This window comes from Solanum lycopersicum, chromosome 2, assembly GCF_036512215.1.
Source record: "Solanum lycopersicum chromosome 2, SLM_r2.1".
Classification (NCBI taxonomy): Eukaryota; Viridiplantae; Streptophyta; class Magnoliopsida; order Solanales; family Solanaceae; genus Solanum; species Solanum lycopersicum.
Genome location: NC_090801.1, coordinates 66,844,717 through 66,855,644, shown reverse-complemented (window position 1 = coordinate 66,855,644; position 10,928 = coordinate 66,844,717). Strand labels below are relative to the sequence as shown.

At 36.3% G+C, this 10,928-nt stretch overlaps 1 protein-coding gene, 1 long non-coding RNA gene and 1 other non-coding gene across 5 annotated transcripts; 1 reads left to right on the top strand and 2 right to left on the bottom strand.

Annotated features, from left to right (window-relative positions):
• Nucleotides 1–1,405: 1,405 nt before the first annotated feature.
• Nucleotides 1,406–1,476, bottom strand: TRNAG-CCC (transfer RNA glycine (anticodon CCC)). Its single transcript has one exon. It is a non-coding gene; the product is annotated as a tRNA-Gly (tRNA).
• A 504-nt stretch (nt 1,477–1,980) lies between these two features.
• LOC138342255 (uncharacterized) lies at nt 1,981–5,285 on the top strand. The gene is made up of 2 exons (XR_011215085.1): nt 1,981–2,448; nt 4,755–5,285. It is a non-coding gene; the product is annotated as an uncharacterized lncRNA (long non-coding RNA).
• Nucleotides 5,286–5,500: 215 nt separating this feature from the next.
• Nucleotides 5,501–10,360, bottom strand: LOC101266691 (ATP-dependent DNA helicase Q-like SIM). Of its 3 annotated transcripts, none has more exons than XM_069294577.1 (10): nt 9,992–10,360; nt 9,688–9,905; nt 9,479–9,589; nt 8,669–8,805; nt 7,999–8,079; nt 7,497–7,881; nt 7,183–7,371; nt 6,761–6,848; nt 6,572–6,664; nt 5,501–5,699 (listed from the first exon to the last, which is right to left on the bottom strand). In XM_069294577.1, the coding sequence occupies exons 6-10, from the start codon at nt 7,583–7,585 to the stop codon at nt 5,649–5,651; spliced, it is 510 nt and encodes a 169-aa protein (XP_069150678.1). In that variant the 5' UTR covers nt 7,586–7,881; nt 7,999–8,079; nt 8,669–8,805; nt 9,479–9,589; nt 9,688–9,905; nt 9,992–10,360; the 3' UTR covers nt 5,501–5,648. The 3 variants fall into 3 exon arrangements, with proteins under 3 accessions (XP_069150678.1, XP_069150679.1, XP_069150677.1); XM_069294578.1 differs by having other exon boundaries at nt 7,497–7,548; XM_069294576.1 differs by having other exon boundaries at nt 7,497–8,079; nt 8,669–9,589.
• Between the last annotated feature and the right edge of the window lie 568 nt (nt 10,361–10,928).

Below are 10,928 nucleotides of genomic sequence, written 5' to 3'. Positions count from 1 at the left end.
TAACTTATTAGTATAATTTATAAATTAATCCACTACCAACCCCATTAATAATTAAATCCCTCTAAATTAATGAACCAGTCAATTTATTAATGCAAGCTTCTGCCAATTTAGTGTTTTTAAAAAATTATAGAAGTAAATTATCATACATTCAAGTGGCTAAATGAAAATCACCAATAAACGTAAAAGTCTAACTATGTTTATCTTAATTATTCTTACGTCTCAATTATGTGATGTTACTTCATAGGTAACTTTTTTTCAAAATAATATATTAAAGTTTTAAAACAAATCATAAATATTTATAAAATTATATTTTAAAAAAGTGCATGAACCGGGATGTATTACTTCTTTACCTTTAATCATAAATTTCTAATTCTATTTTGAAAGAAAGTGTCCTCCTAAATAAGCGGCTCAACCTAAATTTAATTAGGACTCCGATTTGGACTCGAATAATTTTGAATATCATTTTCAGAAATCTATAATTTCATCGTGTTTTAGTAGTGTTTATGACGATTTTGATATTATAATTGGATTATTAATTGGGTGAGGTATAGTTGGTAATGATTGTGTAGTGGATTAGTTTATAAATTATATTAATAAATTGTAATTATAATCAATAATTGAACGTCAAGTATTTTAAAAAATATTTAAAGAGTTTAATTTTAAAACAATTAAAAAAGTGGTCAATTTTGAACACAAAGGTGTATGACAAGGGTATTTTGGAGCCAATAGGTGGATGAAAAGGGCATTTTGGAGTCAATAGGTGGATGAAGGATAATTTTGTACCATTTGTCATTACTACCTTAATCCTCCTGAAATTTCTAACATATTTTGTTGGGATTTGTGAATACCTCTTGATAATGATATAATCCGAGCTTAAATGAAGAAATGTATATTCATATAGCCAATTCAACTTGTTTGAAAACTGGAATGTAGTAAAGTAATTATTATTGTTGATGTTGATATGGTAAACACCCAAAAGGAATATTGCTTATCTTTTGGTTAGAGATGAAAGGAAATGGTATAATCAAGAAATGATGAAGAACATGTATCTTGATCTATGCTAATGATTATTGTTCCTTTGTCTTCTTGATTTTCCAATTAACCAAACAGGTCTTGAAGCACTCTCATAATCATCAGGGTACAATCTGATAACATCTAATTGCATATTTGGTCAAGTATCTATGGCTTATGTTATTATCCTCAATTTCGCAGCTGCTATTTGTTTCTCTTGCCTTCTCCTCTAGATTGGCAAGTATAGCAAGAATGATGTAAAATTCATTGAGGCTCTCTCTTGAAGTAAAATATCAGGAAGAGGAAACAGAAAGGGAATATTGATTCTTTGCTTTGCATCAATGGGGGAAGTGAATTATAATGCCTTACAAATCAATGTCAAAAATGAACAGAGTGCGCATCCGGGGAATCGAACCCCGGTCAGTACCGTGGGAGGGTACTATGATACCACTACACCAGATGCGCTTCTTGTCGTTGACGTACAACTAAAGTTAACTAATTCCTTAGAATTTAGGGGGAAAGGCAAACAAATATCTGGAGATGATGTAACATAAGGATTTTCATATGAAGTGAAAAAAGTCTCTTACTCTTTTAAGTCATAGATTTCCAATCCTAAATAGACCTTAAGAGCTTCCCTCTCAAGGCAAGGTACTACATACACTTCACTCGCCCCATACCAAAGAGAGGGTATCTGTTCCATTATTCTGCTGACTAAAGCCTTGATGTTTGGCCACTCGTCAAGTCTCCCTTCATAACCACCATAGGAGGTGTCTGCAAAGTTTCTCTGCACCACAAAGGATTAACAATGGCCAGCAATGCCAACATGAGATGACAAAGTACGAAGGAGCGCAAGTAAATGTGAGATGGCAGACAAACTCACACACAATGAGCAGCAACAACTTTGCAAGAAGATCATTGCCTCAGCCTTTAAGCTCTGTCTTCCAGGTGGACCTTTGATGCATATACTACACCTGTGCATTATGTACCAGGTAAATGCCATAAACTAAGAAAGTGAACTCATTGCAAGAAAAACCTGTGACAAACATGTATTTTATTGAGCAAAAATTAACTATACTCAAAAGATAAAGGCAAACATCAGTAAGCATAAATTGAAAAAGATATTCTTTGCCTCCACACCCACCCCAAAAGGGAAAGTGGAAGAAAATTAACAGAAAAGCACAAGCACACTTCCATGACATGAAGCAGCTTGTAAGGAGTAAAAGAGAGAGCACAATAGCCAGCGTGTCTTGACATACACGAGAAATTTCTCCAAAAGGAACTGCTCGCCAAAGTACTCCACAACTGTCTTGGCTCTACACAAGAAGTGTTCATTCCATATTGCTGAACCACTCGTGATTCGTGAAACAGAACCAAAGGACCACCATTCCATGTTGCAGACTTATTTGTGGCATCTTATCAACAACATTTAATGACAATGTAAGTGGGCAATTCAGAAAACAATGTAACTTTTTTTTAGAAGTGAAGTTTACTATAAAATTATTTTTAGAAGTTTCTTTCATAAGAATTGAGGCAGCAATTAAGTAATTAGAGTCAAAACCTAGATTTGCATACCACAATATATTCTAAATGTACAAAACCTCTTATATTAGAATCATCTATTAGTAAATAGTATCAGACAGTACAGAGATTGGACCACACCGAAACTAATTCAACCAATAAAAACAAATACTACTAGTACTATGCCTCAATGTCAAAGTAAAAGGGTTCAGCATATGAACCCTCAATTGGACCAAGTTCAGATAAATAACCTATAAAGCATATGAGATCAAGACATAGAGATTGACCCAACTTGATTCACACAAAAATGAGGACAATAAGTTCAACGATGAATTTCCTCTTCATGAACATTGGGGGAATATGCACATAACATTCTAAAATATTGAATGCAAAGGATAAAAGACCTACAGACATGGATTAACTTGTTAAATAAGATACAAAACGTTTCTAAATATTACTCCATCTAACACATCACCTGCAGAGTGTTCTCGTGAAATTCCTTATGCACCTGCCTTAGATGTGATTTTGGCAACTGAAAAGAGAGAGAGCAAACCTTACTGCTCAACTGACAAGGAAGAGTATCAAACAACTTCATTCCTAAACAGCATCATTTTTTGTAATGCCCAGGATGGAGGGTGGTTGATGCGGGCGGGTCAAAGAGAAAGAGTTGGCAGGCTTGTATGTTGCCAAGCTGCTCATATACATATGACACCTAGGAAAATCTCACGTCAAAAAGCTTGAAAAATGAGTGAAGTGATATATATGAACATAGCAAAGTTCACACAGTATGAGTGCTTTTGGGCATTGATGATAGAGTTGTCCAAGAGACAAATCTGTGAGTTTGTTAAGCCAAAGCACACAATATGTGCCACAGCTTATATTATACCAACTATGACATCAGTGTCAAGTTCCCAAAGTACGATGATGGGGAAAATCTTACCAAGAACACTAAGTTGTAAGGAGGCACCCTCACGTGACACTAACGACGGAGGGCGAGTTAATGAGGAAGAGTGGAAGTTTTTAGTTAACGAGGATTGGAAGCTTCTGAATAAGGGGTACATATGCCGTGGGAGGGTACTATGATACCACTACACCAGATGCGCTTCTTGTTGTTAATGGTGCCACAAACCTTAAGAGTTTCCTTCTCAAGGCAAGCTAAGTCTACATAGACATCACTTTGTGCCACTTTTTTGTTAGCATGGCAGTCAATCTTCCTCGAACTGTATTAGAATCAGGCTACATTTACATTTTCGTTTTCTTGGAGATTTCAAGTTCGCTTTCTTTGCCAGTGTTGGCGACGAATCTCGGGATCAGCCCACCCTTTTCCCATTCAGCAAAACTGGAAAAGGACTTGGGACTTGTCATGGACAGCAACATATCTACTTCAGGATAAACATGGAATGGCTGCTGTGTTTCAGAACTCAGGAACTGCCTTCCACATTCTGTTACTTCTGGATATATTATCTGCACACAGTCTACAACATTCGCTATAAATGATCATCTGTATCATTGAAAATAACCACATACAAACATACTCCAAGTTCAAGATCGATTTCAAAGGTAACATGACATAAAGGAAGTGGAAAATAAGGCACCAACTGAAAACCTTTACCTCCACCACCCTCCCCTCCCAGAAGAAATATACCTGCTAAAGATGCATCATTCTAGTATTGTCGTGAAACCATAGTTCCAAGAAAACAACAGCAGTTTTAACAATCAAACTTCCACACGTTTGACTAGTTCTATCTTTCCACGTTCTTCATCAAGAAGGAGGAACCAGACAGATAAAGTAAAACAAGCAAATCACAAATATAGCAACCAAGCAAAAGGGTAATTAAACGTCTTATTCTTAGTGACATTTTTAAACTACTGCAGTTTTCCTGGTAAACAATCTTATCATAAGGCAGTCCTGTCCCAATATAATCATCTATTGTCTTTTAGCTTTGTCCCAAAAACCCTTGACCTCTTTCATAAATTAAAAGAAACTCATATCCAGGACATTTCAAATTATAACAACAGTACTGCTTTACTTTCAGAAATAATATAATTATCCAACCGAGGATGAGTGAGGGGATAAACTGAAATATAGGCGTGGGTGCTAAAGACCATCGAAACCTATGATCTAGACTATTCCAGAGTTGTCAGAAATGGGATATAATAGCAATATGTGGAAAAAGGTTTGAAACATCAAACTTCTGAAGCAACTTTTCTTGTTTGGTGTGCAGTGCAAGATGAAATCCTAACAGTGGACAACACAAGAATAAGGAGGAGGATATTTGTGAGTTGGTATTTATGTGCGAAGAATCTGGAGAAGATACTAATCATCTCTCGTTGCATTGGTGGTTGGCTATACAACTGTGGAGTCTCGCATTCTCATTGCTTAACATCTGTTCGGTGTGATCACCGACAGTGGAGTAAACAATTACAAGTTGGAGATCAGAGAGGATAGGCAATGGAAGGAAGGCAGGTTGGAATACAAAACCACCTTGTGTCTTTTGAAGTATACAGAACAAACGGAATTTTCACAAACAGGCGAATGTTGATAGTGCAAATGACAGAGAAAGTATTAGAAGATCTTTTCTATTTCACTTGTATTTTTGGTATGACAGAGAAATAACACATTGTATGGATAGTTGGTCAAATTTGGTGGAAGATAATGTATGACTCCAGCAAAGTCATGCGTGCATCTTGCATTCAATGAGCACCTTGTATTTCATAAAAATTGGGGGCAGTATAATCCTTACGTATGGGTACTACTTTTTGGCACCAACCTGATATTTGTTAGTGAAACTTCTTGACTTAAACATATAGAATAGACCAACTTGAACCTTCATAAGACCAATAATAGAAAATTAGAAAGGATTTCAAGTAATTGTTTACACTCCCTGGTTGGCTGTCACATCGTACATGATTCTAAAATCAGAGTTTTCAGCAGTGAGTAAGGTATAAAATGAGAAGGATATATCAGATAGGTCATAAAAGTAACGAAGAATGGATGGATTTGAGAAACATAGTGCCAAAACTTAGTTGGTACAACCTTATATAAAATAATTAAGGTTACAGTGCAGAAAGCATAACATGTCGTCGCCCTCCCTAATAAATCCTTCTACTTCCCACAGTCAAGCAAGACCTCTCCACCACAAGAGGTCACTTGCACTAAATTGTTGACACTACAACAAAATACACAGAAGACAAATGACAAGATTAGAGTTGCAATAGGAAACGGTAAAATACAAAAGAGCCTTAACAACAATGTTGTAAATATGGTGGAAAACAACAAACACGGATCAATTTAAATAAAACAAATATCTGGCAATTCTCATGCATTGGTTGAACACAAACAGAGTGGAGTTGATGTTATATGCTAGCAGAAAGATTGAAAACAAAAGTAGATATAAATATAATTCTCGATAAGTATCAGAATTTACAAGAATAGAGGAATGCATGAGCAACTTAAAGGTACTCTCTAAAAAATGAATAAATTTAAAGTGGTATAGTATACCAGAATACATGCAAAGCGGATTGTCAAAGTTCTGTAAAAGAAAATTGGCACTTATGAGATGAGCAAAATAAAACACGACCTTGTTAAGAGTAGAGTAACATGTAGCAGCAGGACAGCTGCTCGACAAATTGAACCTATTTTCAGTATGACATAGTAGCTTTACACCATAAGGCGGGAATTGCAGATTGTTATAAGCAACCCAACGTGTAATTGATGTCGAAAAAGATTTTGAACAAGTCTCTTCGAGAGCAATCCAAATTACAAACATGATATATCTCCAGGGAACTCTATTGGCAGGGCATGAAAGATCTGAGAAAGTGGTAACAAGAAGCTCATTCAAATTGAAGGAAGATTTGTAGGTTCTTTGTCATATCCCTTGGCAGACATGCTTTCTAAAAGGGCCCTCACGGAGAATTTTCAATGGGGCATGCACATTAAACTAGAAGACAGCAAGGGAGAATTTTCAATGGGGCATGCACATCAAACTAGCAGATAGCAAGGGATAAGAGGTAGAGAAAGGGCCTTGTGCAGAATAAGTACCTGTTCTCTTATTTTGCCGACTAAAGCCTTGATGTTTGGACTCTCACCAAGTCTCCCTTCATAACCACCATAGGAGATGTCTGCAAAATTCCTCTGCGCCAGAAAGGATTAACAATGACCAGCAATGCCAAAATGAGATGACAAAGTACGAATGAGGGCAAGCAAATGCGAGATGGCAGACATACTCACACAATGAGTAGCAACAACTTGCAAGATGATCATTGCCTCAGCCTCTAAATTCTGTCTTTCAGGTGGACCTTTGATGCATATATCACACCTGCGCATTATGTGCCAGGTAAATGACATAAACTAAGAAACTGAACTCTCATTGCAAGTAAGAGAACCTACGATAAACAAGTATTTTCTTGAGCAAAAAATAACTTTACTCAGAGATAAAAAGCAAACAGCAGTAAGCATGAATTGAAAAAGATATTAGCAATGGGATACATTTGGCACATCTTTACATGCATAGAAAGTCATTTTTTACTTCGAACTGCTACAAATGAATCTCTCTTTTATGTGGCATGTCCTGTGATAAAATGAGTACCAGAAACCTCAATTTAGAGACTAACTTAGAGGAATCAAATATTAGAAATGAATTAATAGCCCACCCCGAAAAGAAACGTGGAAGAAAATCAACAGAGAAGCACAAGCACACATCCTTGACATGTAAGGAACAAAGGAAAAAGCACAATAGCCAGTGTGTCTTGACATCCACGAGATATATCTTCAAAAGTAAGTGCTCGTCAAAGTACTCCACAAGTAGCTTGGCTCTATAGCAAGAAGTGTACATTCCATATCTGTTAAACATAACCAACACATAAATGGAAACCAAAGTACTAATTGAAGTCGTTCAATTAATAATTAGCTTACAACCAAAGCAATCAGAGTAACAGCTTATATGCTTGTTTTGTTTGCTCCTCACTTCTTTGACTTGGTAGAAGCGTAGGTGTCCTTTGACAAGTTTGCATACAGAACTGTTTCACAAAAGAAATTAAACAGCTCAAAATACATGTAGTGCCTCCCTCCCTCTTGGGAGCCGATGTCTCAGATCAATAGATAAACATGACTCTTCTGGATAATTTAAGTTGAATAACAGAGCATTTGGTGTATGTGTATCACAATCAAACTTTAGCACTGCAGGATAAACTCTGCTAAACCCAGGAGAAGGCATGAGTTTTCTTATCACCATAGGTATTCATATAATATTATGCACAATATCACACTCATCTTCCGGATGCTCAACAGACAATTGTCAGTCCTTCCATGAATCTTAATCATATCTCCCAGGAGAAGATACTTCATTGTCACTGTCAGAAACAATGAAGCATTACATTCATCCATGAAACCATTGGAAGCATTATCAGAGCTTTCAGAGTTCTCCTCCGGATTTGTTCACATTAACTTATTTTTCGAGGAAGACTTACCTTTTCTGGAATAAGTATTTTATCCATCATAAAAATCCATTTTGTAGGATGCTAAAGATGATGTATTAGAGTGCACTTCACCTGCAAGGAGCAGAACTGAAGTGATTTACTATTATTTCTATCAGCATATGTACAGAGAATGAAAACTGTACCTTTAGAAGGTTCAAACACTAACACTTGAGCAAAAATAAAACTAAAACTTTATTAATATGCAATATAACCCTGTCATGGTATTATGCAGCAGTTATAAAGTGACACAAAGATTATGGATCTAGCTTAAATACCATAACTAGTCAAAGAAAGTAGTAATTTAGTCCTTGAGTATAAATACAGGATGTCAATTGATAGGCGAACATAATGACACATTTTAAGTATTGAGTACTCTGAATAATTTAACTTCATGGAAGTTTAAATGGTGTATGGATGATTAACAATAAATAAGTGTGCCCTTTCCCAGTTCCCCCCCCCCCCCCCCCCATACACACACACACACAACAAACAAAATAAGGAAAAAATAAGAGAAACAAAGAGAAGAGTGAAACGGTGCAGCAACTGCAAATGCATGACATACAAGGAATACCAAACCAAAAAATTACCGTACCACGGTGTAGATTAATTAACTACAAAATCGGAGATTTGGCAGGAAAAACAAAGCGAAAATTTGTGTCACCTTTGACATGTGCAATGACCGAAGAATGTATTCTCGAACATGAGTAGTGGCAGTAGCAGTCAGTGCCATGATCGGAATGTCAAACTTCAGAAACTTCATGGTATCCATTCTAAAGTTCTCTCTCAAAACAGATATGCCTATGATACCCGGAAAATTTGTCAATATTCTCCTGCAGCTTTTGCTTGGCTAGAACAGAGTTGAAACGAGATATATCCGAGGAGTTTGTCTAGTCATATGCATGGTATTTTTTAATCAGTTAATAAGCATGATATATTAAGAGTCATATCTACGCTCAACTGGTGAATTAGTCCCTGTAATTGAATAAGAGAAATAACTAGGAAATAAATGGGACATACTAGAGTCAGGTGTAGCAAAAGACCACAGTGCAAGCACTGTCTTCACAACAGAATGATAACAAAACTCAAGGAACTTAAGAAAGTTGTTGTGGTGTGTTACTAGATTAACGAGGAGAAAAAATTCGATAATTGCTTGTCAGTAGTAACAGAAACAGCAGAGGCTCCTTGAGCTTCAACTGATCAAGTGCCTAAACAAACACAGAACCAGAATTCGGAAGGTGAGCCCACCCTAGCCCACACCCAATGTGAACTACCACCTGCAAAGACTGTAGTTGGCTTGGTCATAAGAAGTTCCTTCTTATTATTTTCACTCTAAGGAAAAGACTTTAGGATTTAAGTTACCATTTTCAAAAAAAAAAAAGAGACTATAGATTCATCTTATATCAAAGGACTTACCAGTGCTGAATCTTTGACCAATTTCAATAAATTTATCAAAAAACAGAAGAATATAAACCTGTAATTTGGTGGAAAATCATGTCCCCACTTAGAAACACAATGAACTTCATGGACTGCAACTAGAGCAATGCCATGACTTTATGCAAGGCTTTGGAGGAGTTTTATGAGTCTGAAAGAAAAGGGAAAAAAAAACCAGGAAACTCATTTGTCAAACAACAACCAATACTATCCTTGAAGTACAATTCAAAAGATTAACATGCTCAATACCTTAGAATTGTCTCAGGGCATACATAAATGATGCTATATATGCCTGCCATTGCTTTCTGCTCAACACTTTGATCAGTTTGACAAGACCCAAGGAAGCAAGCAGAAACACCATGTTTTGTTAACTTCAAACACTGATCATGCATCAAGCTAATCAACAGTGATATAACAATGACAACGTTCCCAGTCAGCAGTGCCGGACTCTGAAAACACAGATTTCCCTACAGAAACATAACTCCGAGGGATCAAAAATCATATTTTACAAGGGAGAGAATAGTGAAGAAAGAAAAGTGTGAGGGGCTAGTACCTGATCCTGTTGCTGAAAGAACAAGACAACCTTGATGAGACAATCAAGCTTCTAGAGCTTCCTCCTGAAAATCCTTCAACAATGAAAGTCCAAAGTGTTTCTGCAACAAATTCTTGGCTATTCGTGTTGATGTAAAACCACAAAATAATAAATAACAGGACATCTGTTAAAAATGAACAGAAACTGTCAAACAACCTACTTGATCAATATCCTATAGACTACAACAATTCCAAGTTAAGAACATCATAGTTGTCATATGTACAGCAGCACCAATACAATAGAAAAGAAGATGTCAGTCCAACATTTCGCAAAAACATTGTCATATCTTCCTCCCATCAGCACCAGTCCATCTCATGGAGACACCAAATCCTTCAAAAGAAGGCAGAACTTCAGGTGATGAAGTAAAATAATAAATTGAGCAGAACTTTCTGCACATCAAAATGGCATTTGTCAATGTCAAGAAACTAATACTTAACATTGTCATCCACCTTAACATAGCAGGTCCCCAAATGCCTATAATAACTGATACTGTATGGGAAGTGGAGACTAGGTTAAAGTTCAAACTAAGAGTAGACAACTTAGAAAAATAACAAACATAAAAGAATAGTCTTATAAGGAAGTACATCTCATGGAAAAAGGAAATAAAAGTTCTAATATAAGAATATTCACTTGGAAAAAATTATGATACTAGAAATGGAGCATCATACTAAGAGGAGAAAAAATAGTTTCAAACTTTCATGTTAAGCAGATGCCCTCAACATCAGAAGTAGCAAACGAAGGAACATAAGAATTCGTTGAAGAGCCTCACCGGTCACTGCCTTTTGTGCAACTAGTCTAAGCAATTAAAATTGCATAATAGCACAACTTGCCATATATTCTTAGCAGCTCACCTCTTGATCCTCAATACATTAACAGACCCCCATTCTCTTACACGACA